The 23886-nt window shown below is 41.2% G+C and overlaps 1 protein-coding gene across 1 annotated transcript in view; it reads left to right on the plus strand.

Moving 5' to 3' along the window:
* The window catches only part of MAP3K2 (mitogen-activated protein kinase kinase kinase 2), a 106521-nt gene that overhangs the window by 60577 nt on the left and 22058 nt on the right, over positions 1-23886 (plus strand). The window contains exons 4-8 of the mRNA XM_054723174.1: positions 1978-2096; positions 3207-3247; positions 5138-5237; positions 18459-18572; positions 18951-19038. Coding sequence (XP_054579149.1) covers positions 1978-2096; positions 3207-3247; positions 5138-5237; positions 18459-18572; positions 18951-19038 — 462 coding nt within the window. The remainder of the gene's footprint in view (positions 1-1977; positions 2097-3206; positions 3248-5137; positions 5238-18458; positions 18573-18950; positions 19039-23886) is intronic.

A 23886-nucleotide genomic window follows, 5' to 3' on the forward strand; every position in this document is an offset into this window, starting at 1 on the left:
TGTCAGCTTCCTCAAAGTAGGTTGCCTATTGGGTATTTACTAGTATCTACCAGGTGATTCTTCTTCAAGCCAGAAAAAGCAGGAACTCAATTAAGTTACTCTCTATTAGTATGTCATCTCTCTAAGAAGTTACTTATATTTATTTTTGTACATGTATGATAGAAAACGGTACTTTTTAAAAAACAAAACAAGGAAATTAGTGTATCTAAATGTGGTAAGAAATTTAAGCCACTTGTTTATTTTGGTATTATGACATGAAACATGTAAAAATACCTAAATTCAAGTGTTTAAGTTTTTTCTAATGAAGAAAGTAATTAAAACATAAATATGTTTAAGTATTAGAATTCCCCTTACCCAGTACAGAATTACGGATCTTACCTTTCTCAAGAAGGTTATGTCATATAATTTTATTTCAGTTGAGATCATTCTCAGCTAATTTTTTTTCTAAGGAAAGATTTATTTTTATCAATAAATGACATAGTCTGGCTTGGACCCATGGACAGTACGCATGTTCTGATTATAATATGCCCATGGACTCAGTTACTCTTGGGCTAAGCTAACATTTTGATGAGATTTTATTTTACGAAGATTACTTATAAAATTTTCTCTAAACCTGGAATTTATTAATAAAACCCTTGGAGCCATTAATTTTCACTTTAATTTGCAAATATTTTCACTACAAAACAGAATATGTTGAGTGTTATAAAAATTAATACACTAGAGAAGTCAGGTATTTGTGTGTTTGAAAGACGATGAGGCCATTGAATTGCCACATCCATTTAAATGATTTTCATTAAAAGATAAAGCATGTTTTAATTATTACTATTTTGGAACATAAATTATTACTCACCAAAATTGTTACTTTTTAAAAAATATATTTGTATTGATTCCAGAGAGAAAGGGAGAGGGAGGGAGAGGTAGAAACATCAATGATGAGAAAGAATCATAGATTGGCTGCCTCTTGCACACCCCCTAATAGGGACTGAGCCCGAAACCCAGGCCTGTGCCCTGACTGGGACTCCAACTGTGACCTCCTGGTTCACAGGTCAACACTCAGCCACTGAGCCACACTGGCTGGTTCAAAATTATTACATTTTAAAATGTAAGCTGTAAAGTCTCTCAGTTCCTTTTTTTTTTTTTTAAACCAATTGTTTATTATTAGTGGAATTGATTTACTAGTGAAAATCAATTACGTTGTCCCTGAAGTTTTCCAGAGAGTATATAATTGGCATTACTAGGAGGCTCATGCTCATAGTCATATGAATAAATCTTTTCTGTCTGGAAAAAATTAAAAATTTATGGTTCATGATTCTTTCACTCAGTTTTATGGGTTTAGTGTTTTTTCCCTTGGGAATGGATTTTCTTGTATTGTTACCTTTTGAATTGTTCCTGGCTGAGATCATTAAAGAGTCTTTAAATGTTTGTTGTCTTATTGAACCTTATGGAGAAGTTCAAGAAAACACTTCATAAAATCAGTAGGCAAAGCTTTTGTTGTTTCTGACTTGAAGTCTGATGAAAGAGAAAAACTCTAAAAGGAATTCTGTACTTTGAACATAAATGCTAAGTAAAGATGGTATTTATAGAAAGTTATCCCCCACACACACACTTGTTTTATTTAAGATTTTAGATGTACTGTTTTGTTTAGGTGTCATAGAAAAGAACTTGTCATAACAGGGCTGTTCCGACCTGTATTCTAGGATGGTACATCATTGGAAGAAGCAGAATGACTTTATTTTGCCTGTAAAAGTCTCCTGTGTGGACACCCAGTATGATGCTATTGCTTGTGTCCAGTGCAATTTTAACATTACTGGCCTTCAGTTTTTAAATAAAAATTTTATTTCACCAAAATAACAAGCATAGGCATTGAAAATGTTCTAGATTTTTGCATTAAATTTTATTATAAATTTTGTGTTTGGTGTCAATAGTAAATACATATTGAAATTACAAATCTGAGTGTGTTATTTTAAAAATACCTAGATGATCAGCAAGCTTTGAACTCAATCATGCAAGATTTGGCTGTTCTTCATAAGGCCAGTCGACCAGCATTATCCTTACAAGAAACCAGAAAAACAAAATCTTTATCACCAAAAAAACAGGTATTTGTTTCAATAATATTTTAATAAATTTATATTGTTCTACGAATTATTTTTCTTGAATATCTTGATCTTATAGAGGTTTTGCTTAAAGTACTTAACTTTTATACTTTTGAATCAAATATTTTGTTAAACATTTTTTATAAGTGTGTGTTTAAAAATGGTAGAATTACATTTAATCTGGTAACTGTTCTCTGAAGTTGTTTAATTCATTCTTAAAGCACTTAGCAATTTTTTTTAATTTAAAGTCATCTATTCTGTATATTTACAAATGAGGATCATTTCGATTCTTGGTTAATCCTCAACAGAGGATATTTTTTTCATTGCTTTCAGAGAGTAAAGGAGGGAGAGAGGAGGGAGGGAGAGAGAGAGAGATCGATGTGAGAGAGACACATCCCCGGTTGCCTTTCGCATGTGCCCTGACCAGGGGGTGGGGATCGAACCCACAACGCAGCTGTGTGCCCTTGACCAGGAATCGAATCTGAAACCTTCAGTGCTGGGGCCAAGGCTCTACCCATTTAGCAACACCAGCCAGGGCCATTTTGATTCTTATAGATAAAATTTGTTTGGGATGTTGCCCTAAAAAGTAGAAATACAGTATGCTAAATTTCCCTCTAACAGGATTAGCAAATGTCTCATGCCCATGATGCCATCATTAACAGATCCTGTTGATCTTCCCTCTTGACCCCAAATTCAGCAACATAATTCTCAATCTGGCTCTTTGGCAGACCCTATCAATTTATTGGAGTTGATACTGAAATGAAACCTTCCCCGTCAGCTCTGTGATTTATTATTATTATTATTATTATTATTATTATTATTATTGATTTTTAGAGAGTAGAGGAAGGGAGTGGGATAGAGAGATAGAAACATTTATGAGAGAGGAACATCATCGATGGACTGCCTCCTGCACGGCCCCTCCTGGGGATTGAGCCTGCAAATGAGGTACATGCCCTTGACCAGAATCGAACCTGGGGCCCTTTAGTCTGCAGGCCGACGCTCTATCCACTGAGCCAAGCCGGCTAGGGCCCCTCTGCTCTGTTTTAAATACTTGACTAAGAAAAAAAAAGAAATTTTATTTGATTTCTGAAATGATTTATCATTTCATTACAGAATGATGTCCGAGTCAAATTTGAACATAGAGGAGAAAAAAGGTAAGGAAGGAACATTACATTTCAGATTATCAATTTAATTAAATGCATGTTCTAGTTAAAGCCATTAGAGGTTCTTTCTATATTTTAATGAAGGCTCTTGGCTTACAGATTGAGAATGGAATAGTCCTTGGTAACGTGTAGCATGTATTTAAACTTAAGATAGAAACTGTCAAAATTCAGGCTAAACATTACAAAGATAAATGTTTTTACTTTGCAATATTCGGAAGTAAATAAGATCATTACATAATGCAGCCTTTGAATATTGCCATTTTCTTTTATTTTTACTTATCGTAATCATATTATCTCCTTAAATCTCCTTATCGTACATATTATACTCTACAGAATTATGTATGTGGACTTAACATTCACAATTTTTAAAAAATATATATTTTTTATTGATTTCAGAGAGAGAGAGAAACATCAATGATGAGAGAGTACCAATGATCACCTGCCTCCTGCACGCCTCACACTGGGGATCAAGCCCACAACCCGATCATGTGCCCTGACTGGGAATCAAACCGTGACTTCTTGGTTCATAGGTTGACACTCAACCACTGAGCTACACTGACAGGGCAACATTCACAATTTTGATTATTCTCAACATACAACATGTACTTACTTAGTAACATTGAGGGAAATGAGTTGGAATGGTGGCTGTGAATTATCCAGGAGAGGGAAGTCTAGTCTTCTTCTGGGCCTGTATCTCCATACAGCAGTAGAGGTGGGTGGTGATGGTCAACAACAGAATTATTAACAAGACTATTTGGAGTTGGAGAATATCAGATTCCATGTTTGTTTTTTGTGTCTCATTAATATAATGAAAGATCTATCCATTATAAGGACTTTAAAAAGGCTCAGAAATCATACAACCTGAGATGTAAAATGTTTTACACAGATACATGGTTTTTATTTTTTTTTATTTTTTTTCTATTTTTTTTATTAAGGTATTATATGTGTACATATCTTACCATTGCCACCCCTCACCCCACTCCCATACATGCCCTCACCCCCCAGAGTTTTGCATCCATTGGTTATGCTTATATGCATGCATACAAGTCCTTTGATTGATCTCTTATCTCCCCCACCTCTCCCTAACCTTCCTGCTGTAATTTGACAGACTGTTTGATGCTTTACTGCCTCTGTCAGATACATGGTTTTTAAAAATGCGGTGTGCTAGATATACTATGTAAGTCTAGTCCATTCTACTTTTTCTATTTACAATTCTTTCATGGATCTTTCAGTTTGTTTTTTTCATTCACGGAGTACTATTTATTGAGTGTTTATTATCTGCTAGGCCCTGAGGGGACAGTCAGTGGAGCAGGTGGGCCCTCCTTTACAGAGTTTACAGGCTAGTAGGGTAGTTCCAGGCTTAGGTGCATGTTCCCGGGAGCAGCACAGGCCAGTCCGTTGCAACATAGAAAGAAATACTATAGTTAATTTTTTTAAATTCTTTAAAAATATTTATATTTAAATGTTGAGTTGATAAGGGTACGGGAAATCAAAATTTGAACCCCCAAAGAATGACTTTATTCTTTTTAAAAGTTTTAGTCCATTTCATGGCATGAATATGACATAGTTAATTATTTTCTTCAGCAAAAATTTTACATTTCCCTTTAATACTCATATAACAGTTTCAGTGCAAATTACAAACTGCAGAGCTTTGTAAGGATTCCCTTTTTATAATTTGTATTCGAATAGAACAGACTCAGCATTTGTGGACTTTGTGTTGAGAATTAGTGCACTTGATCAAAAACAAGCCATTGTGGTGCTCAGGTACAGTGGGTGTTATATCTTTACTTAATTTTAATTTACCCAAAAGATAACTATAACTGTTGAGTCATGCCAGCTATTCCTAAGAAAATGAAATGTTTTAAAATTTTGTTCACACAGAATCCTTCAGTTCCCCAGACCAGTTAGACTGGAGCATCTGAGGTCGAAAGCTAGAACTGCCTTTGGACAGTCCATGGAGCTCCATTACACCAATAACGAGGTAAATGGGAAGTTTAACTTCAAGTCGTTCTTGTTTTGGAAAGTAGTGTATTCATTTCAGAGACTGCTTTAGGACTGTTGTGTTTTTATTCAGGGATTGATGCAGATATGGTATGTTAGAGGAATGATAGAGCACAAATTTGTAAATTTAATTAAAATGGATTTTTCCATTGTCAAAATATTAAAAGGTAATAATGTGAAGATAATTGAGAATCTATTAAAGGAGGAAATATATATGTGTTATTTAAACATTTGCTGCTTATTTATATTTTATTTTTACTCTGTGTGCTTTATTGATAAATTATCTTTTCTCATACTCTATACTTACTAAAGAGACAGTAGAGCTTTGGTAGTGAGTTTAGTTAAAACTTACAGGATTATTTTCATGGTGGTTAAGACATGATTAGATCATGTTTATATTTGGGAGTTGGTACATGATCTTAAGGGCTTGCTGTGGCCCTGAGGAGCTCTGTGTTCTGGGGGAACCCCTTTTGAAACTTCTGTAAAATCTGGATTAGATTTGATGATCTCTGAGGTTTCTTTCAGATCCTATGAAGAGATCTCAAGATCTCGAGACCTTAAAATTTTCAGGGACAATGTAGTTAACTGGTTAATTTGTACTTTTGTTTGTTTGTTTGTTTACCCACTGAGAAAATACCTGTTGAATTTGCTAGGCATAATGCTATGAGTTAGGAATTACAGCCCCTTATGGAATTTATAGACTTACTAGAGGCCCAGTGCACAAAGATTCGTGCAAGAATAGGCCTTCCTTCCCTTGGCTGCTGGCACCACCTTCACTCCGGCCCAGAGCTGCCTTCCACCTCTCTCCTAGTTGCATCAATTTACATATTCCCTCCTTATTGGCTGTGGGTGCCACCATCTTTGTTGCAAAGTTACGGTCAATTTGCATACTCTGTCTTTATTAGATAGGTTAGTAGTAGAAGCAGTTAGTTAATAAACAAACTGTTTAAATATATTAAGTTCTTTGAAGGGAATGCATAAAATATTGTGATAAAGAATAAAGGCAAGGGCAGTAGGTATTCTTTTTAGATAGTACTAAGGAAGAACTGACTGAGGTGCTAATGTTTAATTACTGAAAATTGAGGTAGGAAAAGACAACCCTGCAAAGACTTTGAGAGAAAGAACATTCTTTGTAGAGAAAGCAGCTTGTGAGCAGTGGGAGGCCCTAACCTGGAAAAGACTTCTGCGCTCCAGGGACAGAAGTCCTAGTGGGAATGGAGTGACAGGGGAAGTGTTGTGTCCGAGTCCCTGTGCCAGGGACTGGACCTCCTTGGATGCCAGGTATCAGACGGAGAAGATGTGAGCAGTCATAGGCATATAAGAGAGACTTTATTGAAGACCCAGTAGCTCTTGCTAATATAGTAGCAAACACGGGAGCCACTGCTAACAAAGTAGCCTGACCAAGCAGCCACACACCGCTGATCAGTAATACATCTTCCCTATAATGAGCCCCGTACGGGCTGGTCAGAAGCAACTTATATACAGCTTAAGCTCAAACAAAAGAGGCTTCATGCCAAATAGTGACCTCAGTATTTGGGCTACAGACAGGTATGTCTGCACAGTGTATAGCTTTCTGCACCCTTGCTTTTGCACCTGCTTATAGTAAGTTAGCTTTGAACACCCTGATTAGGATTCCCACGCTCAGAGTGGCTTTGAACATCTGGTGTACTCTAGACAGGGTTCCTACAGGAAGCTTAGTAAAAATTAATTTTAGAAAACGTGAAACATTCTGCAAATAAAAACATTTGAAAATATGAATGAATTGATTTAAAGCAAAACAGTCTTACCTAACTTGAATCTTTATCTCATGGTATGATTCTAAGGGAACCCAGATGCATCTTTGTTTTTGTTTGTTCTAAAATTGTTTCATAGAAAATTTTCAGATGTCAAGTACATTAAAACCACAGTATTGTCTTGATCTACCAGGCAAATAGGTCCGTCAAGAAAAATGATGTTAGTTGGCATTACTTTTTCATACTGTACCTGTTCTTGTTCCTAGAATTACTGTGTTTTTTTCTGAGTTCTCCAAATTTGTTTATATATACATTTTTGTAGGGTTTTCTTGAGGACTGACATCAAGCTAATTGATCTGTTGTTTTAGGAACCCTCTTCCATGTTCTAAAAATTGAAAAACTTCCCCATTGACAGGTATCTCCACCCCCCCACCCCCATACTTCTTTTTTTTTTTTTTTAATGAATCTTTATTGTTCAGATTACAATTGTTTCTCCTTTTTCCCCACATATCTCCCCACCACCCAGTTCCTACCCCCCCCTCTTCCCTTACCTCCCCCCCCCTCGCTGTCCTTATCCATAGGTGTATGATTTTTGTCCAGTCTCTTCCCATACTCCCCACACAGACACCCCTTTCCCCCTGAGAATTATCAATCCACTCCCATTCTATGCCTGATTCTATTAAGTTCACCAGTTTATTCTGTTCCTCAGATTTTTAATTCACTTGACTTTTAGATTCACTTGTTGATAGATATGTATTTGTTGTTCATAATTTTTATCTTTCTTCTTCTTTTTCCTCTTTTTAAAGAATACCTTTCAGCATTTCATATAATGCTGGTTTGGTGGTGATGAACTCCTTTAGCTTTTTCTTATCTGTGAAGCTCTTTATCTGCCCTTCAATTCTGAATGATAACTTTGCTGGGTAGAGTAGTCTTGGTTGTAGGTTCCTGCTATTCATCACTTTGAATATTTCTTGCCACTCCCGTCTGGCCTGCATGGTTTCTGTTGAGAAATTAGCTGATAATCGTATGGGAGCTCCCTTGTAGGTAACTAACTGTTTTTCTCTTGCTGCTTGTAAGATTCTCTCTTTGTCTTTTGCTCTTGGCATTTTAATTATGATGTGTCTTGGTGTGGTCCTCTTTGGATTCCTTTTGTTTGGGGTTCTGTGCGCTTCCTGGACTTGTAAGTCTATTTCTTTCATCAGGTGGGGGAAGTTTTCGTTCATTATTTCTTCAAATAGGTTTTCAATATCTTGCTCTCTCTCTTCTTCTGGTACCCCCATAATTCTGATGTTGGTTCGCTTGAAGTTGTCCCAGAGGCTTCTTACACTATCTTCAACTTTCTGAATTCTCTTCTCTTCATGCTTCTCTGGAGGAGTGTCCTTGGCCTCTTTGTATTCCAAATCTTTGAGTTGATTCTCGCATTCCTCTAGTCTGCTTTTGGGTCTCTGTATAATATTTTTTATCTCAGTCAGTGTATGTTTAATTTCTAGTTGGTCCTCATGGAATTTATCGGCCTTTTCCATGAAATTCTTGAAAAACCTTATAACCGTGGTTTTGAACTCTATGTCCAGTCGCTTGTTCTCCTCCATTTCTTTGGTTTGTGATCTGTTTCCTTGCCTTCTCATATTCTCTGCTTCCCTAAGTTGGTAGGGTAGTTTTGTGTACTAGGTGTCCTATTGGATCAACGGGTCAGCCTCCCAGTTACTTGAGGTGGACACTCTTGGTGTACCCTTGTGTACTGTGTGTCCCCCAGCAGGGGCTACAGCAAGGGCTAGTTTTCTCCTCCTTTGCTTGGGCGGTTTTGGAGCAGTCTGACTGGAGCTGCAGTTGGTTAAGCTGCTCCAGAACAGGCCATTTATATGCAAAAGCCGCTGTGTGGAGCCGGGGCGGGTTTGTAGAATGTGCGGGGCGGGGCCTCAGGGCGGGGCCTCAGGGCTGGGCGGGGTCTCAGGGCGTCACTAGGCTGGGGCGTGGCCAACGGCAATGGCTGCCGTCAGCCGTCTCTGCCTTTCCACGTTTCCAAGTCCCTGCGCCCCGCGCTCCAGCGCAGTAAACAATGATTGCTGGGAGCACCACCGCAAAAAAGTCACTCTCACTTTCCGACCCGATGGCCGAGAGTCCAGCTTCTCCCCGTGGGTGCCTGGGTCCCCCGAGTGTCCCCAGAAACTGGATTTCAGAGTGATCGGGAGCTTGTCTCCCTGCGGGTTGAAGAAAAGCCGCGCACCCAGCCGCCCGCCGCCGGCCCGATTCGCGTGCCTCCGTACCTCAGCTTTTCAGCGATTGTGCTTCTTTCTCTTCTTAGTTGTAAATCTTCCACTCAGCCAGCTTTCCCGTGGTTCTGGGTGGTAGACGTTTTTGTCTTTTAGTTGTATTTTTGAAATTGTTGTGTGAGGCAGCAGATTAGTTGTTTAACTATGCCGCCATCTTGGTTCCTCCCTCCCACCCCCATACTTCTGAAGGATTTTTGGGAGTGGTTCCACCATTATCTCTGGGTGGGATGTGATAGAGGAGGCATTAGGATGAGATTACGTTGTTTAAAATTTTCTTGCAGCTCAGATTCTGTGAGAACCTGTGATTCTGTGAATTAGCCATGTTATAAGTTACATCATGACAAACTCAGTGCCCCTCCTTGGACATGGGTGCACTAGGAAAGAACTTACAAGGAATGTTAGTTTTCTTGGCCTGTGGATAAGCAAAAACTCATTTATACTGTTGTTATTCCAGGTCTATAAATATTTTTTCTAGTGTAATATAATATTTTTTCCAAAAGGGCCATCCTACCTAATAAAATGGTAATATGTAAATTACCATCACTCTGCTACGCCCACGATTGGGCCAGCGGGAGGCACAGGGGGCGGGACTCAGGGTGGCCGGGGTAGCCGATTGGGCCAGCGGGACGCTGAGCTCACGTTGACAGCGGCGGCGCGAGCTCAGTGTCTGCGCCATGGCTGTGCTGCGGCACAGAAGGGGCCTCTGGGGCAGCGAGCTCACGTCCCGCCGCGGACCATCAATGGGGGGAGCTGGGAGCCTGTCTGCTCCGGCACCAGCATACAGGCACCCAGCTCCCACGTGATCGAAAGCGAAAGCATGTAGGGGACTCTACACGTGCATGATTTAATCATGCACTGGGCCTCTAGTTTTATATAATAGAGATGTAATATGCAAATAGTCATTATGCCTTGATGTGTAACGACTGGATCATGGATCATCAGGCGGGTGGGGCAGTGAGCTACAAGTGGGCGGCGGAGAGCTGCAGGAAGGGGCAGGGCAGCAAGCTATGAGGGAGGGCGGGGAAAGCTACAGGAGGGTGGGGCAGCAGGCAGAGAGCTACTGGAGGGGGGCAGTGAGCTACTGGTGCACGTATTTGTGCACAGGGCTACTAGTTATTCTATAAACTTCTAGCTTGCCAGAATTGAAACAACCAGTAACTTTAAGCCAATGATTGGATTTGTTAGTTGGGCTCCTGTTTATGTCAAACGTGTCACGTGACTCTGTCTGTGTGCTTTACTGTGCGGGGTAAATGTGGGGTGTGCATTGAAATAAAGTAAGTGGATATTCTGCCCTGGCTGGTTGGCTCAGTTGGTTGGAGTGTCGTCCTGTCCTGTACACCAAAAGGTTGGGGGTTCAATTGCCGGTTTGATCCCTGATCAGGACACGTACAGGAAGCAACAGATCAGTGTTTCTCTCTCACATCTAGGTTTCTCTCTCCCCATTTCCTCTCTCTCTGAAATTCAATAAAAATATATCCTTAGGTGAGGATTAAAAGAGGGGGGGAAAAAAGAAAGTAAATGGATTTTTAAGATCATTTCCATTTGGAAAACCTTTTTATGGCCTGTTTTCATGTTTCACTATGTAAAGTCAGGAAAATAATTTACTCCTTTCAAATTTAGTTTCTGTTTAGTGGGTTTTTAAACTCAATTTTTAGTTTCCTTTCCAGAAGGGCTTAATATTAACACATAACTGGTTTATCAATAATAAGCAAGAAGGAAATAGATTTCATAAATTAGCCTAAATTGAATTTATGAAGCAGGAAAATATTGGGTGATTTATTTAATATAATTTAGACAAGCAGGGACTTGTAAAATTTGTAACAGGTGGCCTTAGAACATACAAGGAGCCCATCAGAACTACAGGCAGCAATCCAGGCTCTGCTCCAGGCACCCGCTCCAGAATGTCCACATCTCATGTTTGCAAACGAAGAAGAGCAAAATCACTCTCCGTAATATTTTGATACTGTAATTTAAACCAGCGTTTTCCCTCCAAGCAACAATATTGTGGAGAAGTAAATAATTCCAATTATAATTAAATGTATAGTAAAAGTAAATATTCGGGTTTTCCCCTCAAATGAAAAATTGGCAAAACAATCTTCATCGTTTCATTAAAATGTTTTCTAGTGCTTAAGATATAATAAAAAAGAATATTAAAGATAGGAACAAGATGTACCAATATGGTTCATAATTGATAGATAATGAAAATAATTTCAGGAGATTAGGCTTGTTCTATAATACCAAACAGTTAATTTTTTTTTATTATTAGAAAAAATTCTCATAGAGAAACAAAGGGTCTGGCTAGTTGATAAGTTGTAATGTATAAAATTAACTACTCAAACAAATTGGGAATATAATTTCAAGCACTGAGTAAGTTAACAGAAACAGATTGTATGATGGAATTCTTTCTTTTTTTTAAATATTTTTATTGATTTCAGAGAGGAAGGGAGAGGGAGAGAGAGAGATAGAAACATCAATGATGAGACAGAATCATTGATTGGCTGCCTCCTGCACAGTCCCCCACTGGGAATGGAGCCTACAAGCCAGGCATGAGCCCTGAATGGGAATGGAACCATGACCTCCTGGTTCATAGGTCGATGCTCAACCACTTAGCAACACTGGCCGGGTGAATTCTTTCTTATTAGTCTGGTGAGTCCTCACTTAACCCTTTGCACTCGCTTGCTTTTTTCTCGATTCCTTTATTCTACTCGGGATTTAATTTTTTAAATACCCCAGATTTTACAAAGCGCGGCAGTAGAATAAAAAACTGGAGTTTCTTTTCATACAAATTTATTTATTTGGATTTTTTTATATTTCAAATTATTGATACATTCAAAGAGTATAAAAAGAGCTGCTACCGATGCTAACCTTGTCGAGTCACACTCGACATCCGAGTGCTAAAGGTTAATAGTATGGACAGGTTCTGTGACTTTAAGCAAAACAACTTATAATGTAACCAATTTTACCACAGGCTAATTGAAATAAACAGAGTTATGTTCCTGCACATCAGGACCTGTGTATTTGTGTCTGGTAGCCTTTCTTTCTTTCTTTCTTTTTTTTTTTTTTTTTGTGTGTGTGTGTGTGTATGTGTTGTTTTGTTTTGTTTAATCTTTATTGTTTAGATTATTACAATTGTTCCTCTTTTTTTCCCACATAGCTCCCCTCCACCCGGTTCCCACCGCAACCTCTGCCCTTACCCCCCACCCCCACTGTTCTCATCCATAGGTGCACAATTTTTGTCCAGTCTCTTCCTGCACCCCCCACACCCCTTCCCCCCCGAGAATTGTCAGTCCACTCCCTTTCTATGCCCCTGATTCTATTATATTCACCAGTTTATTCTGTTCATCAGATTTTTTATTCACTTTATTTTTAGATTCACTTGTTGATAGATATGTATTTATTGTTCATAATTTTTATCTTTACCTTTTTCTTCTTCTTCCTCTTCTTAAAGAATACCTTTCAGCATATCATATAATACTGGTTTCGCAGTGATGAACTCCTTTAGTTTTTTCTTATCTGTAAAGCTCTTTATCTGACCTTCAATTCTGAATGGTAGCTTTGCTGGGTAGAGTAATCTTGGTTGTAGGTTCTTGCTATTCATCACTTTGAATATTTCTTGCCACTCCCATCTGGCCTGCATAATTTCTGTTGAGGAATCAGCTGACAATCGTATGGGTGCTCCCTTGTAGGTAACTAACTGCTTTTCTCTTGTTGCTTTTAAGATTCTCTCTTTGTCTTTTGCTCTTGGCATTTTAATTATGATGTGTCTTGGTGTGGTCCTCTTTGGATTCCTCTTGTTTGGGGTTCTCTGTGCTTCCTGGACTTGTAAGTCTATTTCTTTCACCAGGTGGGGGAAGTTTTCTGTTATTATTTCTTCAAATAGGTTTTCAATATCTTGCTCTCTCTCTTTTTCTGGCACCCCCATAATTCAGATATTTGTACACTTGAAGTTGTCCCAGAGGCTCCTTACACTATCTTCATATTTTTGGATTCTTTTTTCTTTTTGCTTTTCCGGTTGGGTGTTTTTTGCTTCTTTGTATTTCAAATCTTTGATTCTTGTGATCCTCTAGTCTGCTGTTGGATCGCTGTATATTATTGTTTGTTTCAGTCAGTGTATGCTTAATTTCTAGTTGGTCCTTTTTCATATCCTCGAGGGTCTCACTAAATTTATCGGCCTTTTCTAGAAAATTCTTGAAAAACCTTATAACCGTGGTTTTGAACTCTATATCCAGTCATTTACTTTCCTCCATTTCTTTCATTTGTGACATGTTTCTTTGTCTCTGCATTTTGGCTGCTTCCCTGAGTTGATAGAGTGGCTTTGTGTGCTAGGTGTCCTATACGGCCCAGTGGCTCAGCCTCCCCAGTTACCTGAGGTGGACACTCTTGGTGCAGCCCTTTGTGGGCTGTGTGCACAGTCTTGTTGTAGTTAAGCCTTGATTGTTGTTGGTATCACTGGGAGGAATTGACCTCCAGGCCAATTGGCTGTGAGGATCAGCTATGTCTATGCTGGGAGAACTTCTGTGCTGGAGACACCCTTATGAGACAAGACTTGCTTTAGTGGGGCTTTGGTGCTCACTGAGTCTGCCCCCTGAGTGTGTCCCTTATGGGTCTGAGGAGTTGTAATCTGGATGGCCCCACTCTGACCCCTGGGTACACTGGCTCTTGGATCTCCAAGGAGGTGCTAATTTAGCCTCTGCCTGAGGCCACCCAGCAGGAGCTATGGAGAGATATGCAGATTCCTCTTCTTTGTTTGGGTTTTGGAGGTGCCCAGATGAGGCCCAGCTGTGAAGCAATGCCAGCTGCTATGGGGCCTTGGTCCTTTTGGATGTTCTGGATCTCACTGACTCAGCTGCAGCTTGTTAGGTAAGTTTAGAATTCAAAGGACCAGGCCATTCATATGCAAAAGCCTCTGTGCTCGGCTTGGATGGGGCGGAATCTCAGGGCAGAGCAAGCAGCAATGGCTTCATGGGGCAGGATCTCAGGGCGGAGCAAACCACAATGGCTTCCCATCAGCCCTGCCCTAAGAGGCCCCTGGGTCTCAGTGTCCTGCGGTAATCGCTGCAAGCACCTCTGAGAAAAAGCCTCCCTCGAGTTTCACCCACAGCCAGACAGTCCAGTTTCTCCCCGTATGAATCTGGGTCCCCAGAGTCTCACCCAGAACTGGAGTTCAGAGCAGTCGGGAGCTTTTTTTCTCCCTCCAGATTGAAAAAGCCAGCGACGTCCTCAGTTGCCAGCCCTCTCCGCGCGCACGCGCCTCCGTACCTCTGCCTTCCGCACCTCTGCATTCTGCAGCTCCTCTGAGTCTCAGTGAGCTTTTCTCTTTCCTTCTAGTTGTAGAATTTCCACTCAGCCAGCCTTCCTGTGGTTCTGGATGATGTCCATTTTGTCTTTTAGTTGTAGTTTTGAAATAGTTGTGCGAGGCAGCAGTTCAGGTATTTACCTATGCCGCCATCTTGGTTTCTGGCAGCCTTTCTTAAAACAAGGAATTTTTTTCATAAATCAGTAGAGAAGGAATGCACACCATATCAGCTAGTGGGTTTGGGTGTAGGTGAAGCTTTCACTCTATAATACTTATTAAACAACATTTAGCAAGTGTTCGCTCTCTTCTGTGTGCTCCATGTTAACTGGCAGTGTGTGTGTTTGGGGGGGTGAGTGCAGAGCAGCATCCTTGTCTTCAAGGAATTTACACTGTACTAGAGGCCCAGTGCACGACATTCGTACATGGGAAGGGTCCCTAGGCCTGGCCAACGATCAGGGTCGATCTGTGGGGTGACTGGCGGGGCGATCGGGGGGCCCCTGCTGGCACCTGCCTTAGAGGCAACCAGCAGGGAGATCAGGGGGTGGCGCCAACCTGCTTGCTGGCCGGCCCCACCCCCCGATCGCCCTGTCACCACCAGTCACCTCCCTCTGTGGGGCAAATGGGGGCAGGCTCCCACTGGCACCTGCCTTGGCTGGCCTGGGGCCTGAGGGCTGGGGCCAGCTCCTGCATTGAGCGTCTGTCCCCTGGTGGTCAGTGCATGTCATAGTGACCGGTTGTTCCACCATTTGGTCGATTTTCATATTAGGATTTTATTATAAAGGATAGGACTCCAAACTAACTAGGCCTTTACATTTGAGTGGCTTATGTACTGTGCTAGTTAGAGCAGGCTAAGTGTGGGATATGTTCACAGTTTTTATTCTGTTCTTTTAATGAAATGGGATATACTTTGAAGGTTATTGATAGAGTCATCTTATGCTAAGTTTGCAATGTGTTTTAAAAAGAAAAAGGTATTTTGATTTTGTTTAATTGTATCATGCTTGTTCTCATATATCCCCCAGGTGCTTTAGTCTTGTATAATGTCTGATCCAGTAGGAGACCAGACTTGAAAGCAGATTTCCACATTCAGGATTTACTATTTAGCTTATATTTGTTTAGAGTGTAGTGGTCAAGTCACCAGGTTTAGGAAGATGAGCCCCTCCATTGCAGCTGTCACAGATACTCTTTGTGTTGGGATGTAGATAAGCACAACCAGTGAGAATGCAAATTCATCATTCCTATTAAAAAAACAACTAAAAGTTTCATCAGTGAAACATAACAGTACCTTTTATTTTATACTAGAGGCCCGATGCACAAAATTCGTGCAAGGGCTTCAGCCCTCACAGCCTTGGCTGGCCCTCGCAGTCCCTTGCAGGTCCGGCTTTGTCTGGAAGGTCGTTTGGCTGTTTGGTCTAATTAGTATATTAGCTCTTTATTATATAGGACTAGTGGCCTGATGCACGAAATTCGTTCACGGAAGGGGGTGTCCCTCAGCCCGGCCTGCACCCTCTCCAATCTGGGACTCCTCAAAGGATGTCCTACTGCCGTTTTACAGGGATCGGGCCTAAACCAGCAGTTGGACATCCCTCTCGCAATCTGGGACTGCTGGCTCCTAACCACTCACCTTCCTGCCTGCCTGATTGCCCCTAACCACTCTGCCTGCTGGCCTGCTTGCCCTCAACTGCCCCCCACTGCTGGCCTGCTCACCCCCAAATGCCCCCCCGCCAGCCTGATCACCCCCAACTACCCCCCGTGCCAGTGTGCTTGCCCCCAACTGCCCCCCCTGCTGTCCTGCTCGCCCCCAGCTGCCCCCCTGCTGGCCTGCTCACCCCCATCTTCCCTCTCCACTGGCCTGCTCGCCCCCAACTGTCCCCCTGCTGGCCTGCTTACCCCAAACTGCCCCCCCTGCTGTCCTGATCTCCCCCAACTGACCCCCACTGTCGGCCTGCTCGCCCCCAACTGGCTCCCCTGCTGATCTTCTCACTCCTAACTGCCCCCTCACGCCGGCCTGATCACCCCCAACGCGCCCCCCCCCCCCGTTTTCCTGATCACCCACAACTGCTGTCCCATCCTGGCCTGATCACCCACAACTGCCCTCCCCTGTTGGCCTCTAACTGCCTCTACCTCAGCCATGCCACCATGGCTTTGTCCAGAAGAACGTCCGGAAGGTCTCCCAGTTTAATTAGCATATTACCCTTTTATTAGTATAGATAGAGGCCTGATGGATGGGTAGTGGCTGGCTGATTTGCCCTGAATGGTGTCCCGGATCAGGTTAGGGCTTCCCTTGGGGTGTGGGGCAGCCTGGGCGAGGGGCTAATGGCTGTTTGCAGGCTGGCCACGCCCCCAGCGAGGACTCTTACTCAGTGGGGGCGTGGCCAGCCTGGTTAAGGGGCTGAGGGCCGTTTTCAGGCTGGCCATGCTCCCCGGCGACCCAGGCTCCCAGCCCCCCCTTTTTTTTTTTCCTCCTGCTCGCTCCAGCTCCATGGCCACCACTATCTTTGTTGGGTTAATTTGCATACTCGCTCCTGATTGGCTGGTGGGCGTAGCAGATGGATGGTCAGTTTGCATGTTTCTCTTTTATTAGTGTAGACTAGAGGCCTGGTGCATGAAATTCGTGCACAGAGGAGGTGTCCCTCAGCCCGGCCTGCATCCTCTCGCAATCCGGGATCTCTCGGGGGATGTTGGGCCTAAACTGGCAGTTGGACATCTCTCTCGCAATCCGGGACGCTGCATGCACCAGTGACCATACTTTTTTTTTATATATATATTTTATTAAATTTTTTTATAGATAGCAAGGGAGAGGGATAGAGAGTTAGAAACATCGATGAGAGAGAAACATCGATCAGCTGCCTCCTGCACACTCCCTACTGGGTATGTGCCCGCAACCAAAGTACATGCCCTTGACCGGAATCAAACCTGGGACCCTTCAGTCTGCAGGCCGACGCTCTATCCACTGAGCCAAACTGGTTAGAGCAACCATACTTTTCATACAGGTGAAAGGCATTTTGCTGTTGTATGGGCAGTTACATTTTTTTGCCCTGATTATAAAAAGTAGTACATAACATGATCCTTTTGAGGCAGTAGTACCATTTCCCCCATCTTATGGGTGGAAAAACTGAAGCAGAGAGAAGTTAAGTAATTGGCTTTGCCACACAGTTATAAGTGTCAGAATCAGGGCTGACCACAAAATGTGTAAGCCAGAGTCCATGCATGTCATCGCTGCATCATCCTGTTTTTTCAGTGTTACAGTAGCCTTGCCAGGTTTTAATTTTTAAATCTAAGAGACTGTTCCCAATATATAGGGTATGGTCCCTACACCTGGCCGGCGATCAGGGCCAATCTATGTGGCGACCTGCAGGCAGGGCGATCAGGGAGGCCCCCCACTGGCCGGCCCCGCTCCCCTTCCTCTGTGGGAGGCAACCGGCAGGGCGCTCGCTGGCCAGCCCCGCCCCCGATCGCCGCCACCAGTCACTTCCCTCTTGGGGGGCAGTGCATGCCATAGCGGCCAGTGCCCCACTGTTCGGTTGATTTGCATATTAGGGTTTTATTATATAGGTTAGGCTAGTTTTGTGTGTACTCTTTAATGCTGTTTTGGAGTGAAGGTACTATAACTTAAGTTTAGCAATATTATGGAAATATCCTAGATAATTAATTTTAAATGTGTTTCTGGAATAATTTAATGATTCATGAAGCAAAAAAGGTGTTTATATTTATTCTGTGATTTTAGTGGTGGTAGGATCGGAAGAGCAAAGCAGTCTGGATACATATATTCTTTCGGAATTCCATTATATTGACAAATCAAAGAGGCAGGTATTCTGAGGGCTCTAAGTTATAATCCCATAGGAATGAGATGGTCCTGGAAGGACCTGACGGCTGCATGATTCCTGACGTTCCTTTTTGTGTAGCTGGTGATCCCATTAACTACTCAAGATGATTTGGACAAAGCTGTGGAGCTGCTGGATCGCAGTGTTCATATGAAGAGCCTCAAGATATTACTTGTAGTAAATGGAAGTACACAGGTATGAATCAGGATTGTTTGTCAGCAAGGACTATAGGGTTTGTGCCTGTGAAAATTAATATATGAAACCTAGTTACAGTCTATAATTATTAATATACTTTCAATATAATTAAATGAAAACTTACACATTGTAACTGCTATCATTTAATATCCTTACTCCTCAAAACTCTATAGCCAATATTACAAGTGTAATATATTGTGCATATGAAACTAGCAGAAACTGAGAACTTGGGAAGAAGTAATGTTAAAATTTTAAAGAGTAGATTTGATAACACTCACAAACAATATAGAATATCTAGGATGTTTATAGTAGGGGAGAGGATTTTGTTTAAAACCTTAAAGGAGAAGAATCGCATTAATCATCCTTTTTCCTCTGTAGGCTACTAATTTAGAACCATCGCCATCACTAGATGATCTGGATAACACAGTATTTGAAGCAGAGAGGAAAAAACGGCATTCTGTAATAGGTAAGAGAGCTAGTATCTGAATCGTGAAAAGGATCATTTCTCAGTTTTTTTCTCTAACCTTTTATACATCCTAAACATAACCCTGATAAATAGCAGGCTATCTCTAACTCTCTATAATTTATCTAAGTTAACTATGTTCTAGTATCTGATATTTCTTGAAAAATTATGTCAAGTATTACAGGATTAGCAATCTCCAATTTACACATTCTCTTTCTTTATATACCCCCAGGGTATTTTAATGTTGAACAAATTCAAATTACTCATAGAAATTTTAACTATACAAATGAACTGGAGGGAAAAAATTAAAAGAAGTATTTTAATATATTAAAATTAATAGATGGCCTGTCCAGAGGGGCTCGCTTGGTTGAGGATCGTCCCTGCACTGAAAGGTTGCCATTCAATTCCCCGTCAGGGCACATTCCTGGGTTTCGGGTTTGATCTCCAGTTGGGCAGCATGCGGAGGCAGCTGATCAATGTTTCTCTCTCACATTGATCTTTCCTCTCCTCTCCTCTCTTCTCCTCCTCCCCTCCCCTCCCCTCCCCTCCCTCTCTCCCCTCCCCTCCCCTCTTTCTCTTTCTCTTCCTCCTTCCCTCCCTCTCTATTTCCCTCCCTCCCTCCTTCTTCTCTAAAAGCATGACCTTGTGTGAGGATTAAAAAATAAAATTAATGGATGGACTATGTTCATAAGCCTTTCGCTGTGTTTTAGTTAATGTCAAGAATGTTATCAAAATAGAGTTTCCAGATTATGCTTCATTATTACTTTACTGGAGACCCAATGCATGAAATTAGTGCAAGGGGCTTGGCCCTCACAGCCCCAGCTCCGTCCGGAGGGTCCTTCTGCTGTTCTGTCTAATTAGCATATTAGCTCTTTGTTATATAGGATTAGTATTCAGTTTTTATTTCTCAGTAATGATATACTGTTACAGTTAAGCTATGGTGCAAAGAGAAATGGATGTTGTGTGCCGTGTTTTACAGGAGGCCTGTTAGAGGGGCATGGGTTGGGCCGAGGTGCTCGGAGCTCCCCAGTCTTCTCTTTGTATGGAACACTGATAAGCCATGTTTTTATATTGCAGGAGCATTACATTGCTCAGAAACCACTGGTGTAAATGTGTTTAGCAGATTGGGCAGTGATTATGGTCATTAAAGATAGAACGAAAACATATTTGAGCGAAGGGTTTAAAGTGGAAGAAGTAGAAGAGGCAAACAGATGGATAGGGAGGAAGCAGGAAAGTATGACAAAATAAGAGATGTGATTGGGAATCTAAGACTGGTAACAGAAGAGATTTGTTAATTACGAGAGAAAAGATTAAATTAGCATGTGAATCACCAAAAAATATCGGTTATTTATCTTCTGTTTGGTCCTTACATAAATTCTACTGTTCAGAAATGCTGAAAATGTGAGCAACAAAGAAAATATACAAGTAAAATAAAAATTGTTTGTCTTCATTTGACTATATTTTTATATAATTTAAAAGTCTGTTGAAAGAACATTAGGGAGAAGGAAAAAAAATGGCGACGGAATAGAGTCGGGTTTGGAGTCTGTTCCTGGGGCGGAGTGTAGGAGAGGCAGAGGCTCACAGAGGGAGTGTATGTGGGCAAGCCAAGGGACAGCTGGACTCCAGGAGAAGGCGGGGGAGTGCTGGGCAGTGTTCCCCTGACTGTGCAGCACCCACAGGGGCTGGGTCCCCTCCTGGAGCTGCGCGCTCACCGGGCGCCTCGCCATCTTGCAAGGAAAGGAGGATTTTATTGGAAACCTGACTTTCTGCGACAACTGCAAACACTGAACTGCTGCGATCACCAGACCATCGGTCCCCTATCAGCGCAAACATTCGGATTCAAAGGAACTCTTCACTGCACCACGGAAAGAGAGAGAAATCTATATAACCAGACATCCGGAGAAGAGAGACCATGAGGAGACAAAGAAACAGCCCCCACAGGAAAGAGAAGCAGGCATCACCAGAAAAGGAAGTAAACGATTTAGAGGCAAACAACCTATCAGAGAAAGAATTCAGAGAAATGGTCATAAAGTGGCTGAAAAGGATGGAAGACAAATTCGACAATATGAGTAAGAACCAAGAAGAAATGAAGAAGAACCAAGAAGAAATGAAAAATGACATCGCTGCTGTAAAGAACTCAATAGAAAGCATCAAGAGTAGACTAGATGAAGCAGAGGACCGCATAAGTGAGCTAGAAGACAAGATGGAAAAAAATACCCAATTACAACAGCTTCTAGAAACAAAAATTAGAAAGATTGAGGAGAGCCTAAGGGAACTTCGGGACAATACAAAACAAAACAACATCAGGATAATAGGGGTGCCAGAAGGAAAGGAAACTGAGCAAGGAATAGAAAACCTGTTTGAAGAAATAATAACAGAAAACTTCCCTGATATAGGGAAGAAAAAACCCACACAAATCCAAGAAGCTCACAGAGTTCCAAGCAAAATGAACCCCAAAAGACTGACGCCAAGTCACATTATAATTAAATTAGCAAACACCAACGACAAAATAAGGATCTTAAAAGCGGCTAGAGAGAGACAGACAGTTACATACAAAGGAACCCCCATCAGACTAGCAACTGATTTCTCAACAGAAATTCATCAGGCCAGAAGGGAATGGAATGAAATATACAAAATCATGCAAAGGAAGGGTCTAAATCCAAGAATACTGTACCCAGCAAGGCTATCAATCAAAATTGAAGGTGAAATCAGGAGCTTCACAGACAAAAAAGGACAAAGGGAGTTTATCACCACCAAACCAGCAATGAAAGAAATGCTAAAGGGTCTGCTGTAAAAAAAAAAAAAAAGAAAGAAATAGGAAGCAAAGAAGGAACACAGGGGTATAGAATAAAAATGGCGTCAAATAAGTTCCTATCAATAATAACTTTAAATGTAAATGGATTGAATGCCCCAATCAAAAGACACAGGGTAACAGACTGGATAAGAAAACAAAACCTAGATATCTGCTGTCTACAGGAAACCCACCTCAAAAAAAAGGATGCATACAGACTGAGAGTAAAGGGATGGAAAAAGGTTTTCCAGGCGAATGGAAATGAAAAAAAAGCTGGGGTAGCAATACTTATATCTGACAAATTAGATCTCAAAGTGAAGGACATAACAAGAGATAATGAAGGCCACTTCATAATACTAAAGGGAGAAATCCAACAAGAAGAAATAACTCTGGTAAACATATATGCACCCAATACAGGAGCACCAAGATACATTAAAAAACTCCTGGAAGATATCAAAGGAGAGATTGACAGCAATACAATCATAGTAGGAGACTTCAATACCCCACTATCACCATTGGACAAATCCTCTAAACAAAAAATCAGCAAAGAAACATCAATCCTAAATGACTCACTAGAACAGATGGAATTCATCGACATCTTCAGAACATTTCACCCCAAAGCCACAGAATATACATTCTACTCAAGTGCACATGGGTCATTTTCAAAGATAGACCATATGTTAGGACATAGGCAAAGTCTCTCCAAATTCAAGAAGATAGAAATCATATCAAGTATCTTCTCAGATCACAGTGGCATAAAACTGGAAATCAACTACAGTAAAAACAACCCAAAGAAATCAAACACTTGGAGACTAAACAGCATGCTATTAAACCATGACTGGGTTACCAAAGACATCAAGGAAGAAATAAAAAACATCATGGCAACAAATGACAATGAAAACACAACAATCCAAAATCTATGGGACACAGCGAAAGCAGTCCTGAGAGGGAAGTTCATAGCTCTACAAGCCTACTGCAAAAAACAAGAAACAATGGTAATAAATTACCTAACCCAACAACTCAAAGAGTTAGAGAGAGAGCAACAAGATAAGCCCAGTGTAAGCAGAAGGAAAGAAATAATAAAGATCAGAGCGGAGATAAACGACATAGAGACCAAAGAAACAATACAAAAGATCAACAAAACCAAGAGCTGGTTCTTTGAAAGGATAAACAAGATTGATGAACCTCTAGCCAGGCTCACCAAGAAGCAAAGAGAGAGGACCCAAATAAACAAAATCAGAAATGAAAGAGGTGAAATAACAACAGATCCCGACGAAATACAAAGGATTGTTACAAAATACTATGAACAACTCTATTCCAACAAACTGGATAACCTAGAGGAAATCGACATATTCCTAGAAAAATACAACCTTCCAAAACTCAATCAGGAAGAATCTGAACAGCTCAACATGCCAGTAACTATGGAAGAAATTGAAGCAGTCATCAAAAAGCTTCCGGCAAACAAAAGCCTGGGGCCAGACGGCTTCACAGGAGAGTTTTACCAAACTTTCAAGGAAGAACTAAAACCTATCCTCCTCAGACTATTCCAAAAAATTCAAGAGGAAGGAACACTTCCAGGCTCCTTCTATGAAGCCAGCATCACCCTAATACCAAAACCAGATAAAGACAACTCAATGGAAGAGAATTACAGGCCAATATCCCTCATAAACATAGATGCCAAAATCCTCAACAAAATTCTAGCAAATCGGCTCCAGCAGTACATCAGAAAGATCATACACCATGACCAAGTAGGATTTATCCCAGGAATGCAAGGATGGTACAATATCCGCAAATCAATAAAAGTGATACATCACATAAACAAACTGAGAGATAAAAATCACATAGTCATATCAATTGATGCAGAAAAAAGCATTTGACAAAATCCAACACCCTTTCTTGATAAAAACTCTCAACAAGGTGGGAATAGAAGGCTCATACCTCAACATAATAAAAGCTACATATGATAAACCCACAGCAAACATCATACTCAATGGGCAAAAACTAAAACCATTTCCCCTAAGAACAGGAACAAGACAGGGATGCCCACTCTCACCACTCCT

Source organism: Eptesicus fuscus, chromosome 11, assembly GCF_027574615.1.
Source record: "Eptesicus fuscus isolate TK198812 chromosome 11, DD_ASM_mEF_20220401, whole genome shotgun sequence".
Classification (NCBI taxonomy): domain Eukaryota; kingdom Metazoa; phylum Chordata; class Mammalia; order Chiroptera; family Vespertilionidae; genus Eptesicus; species Eptesicus fuscus.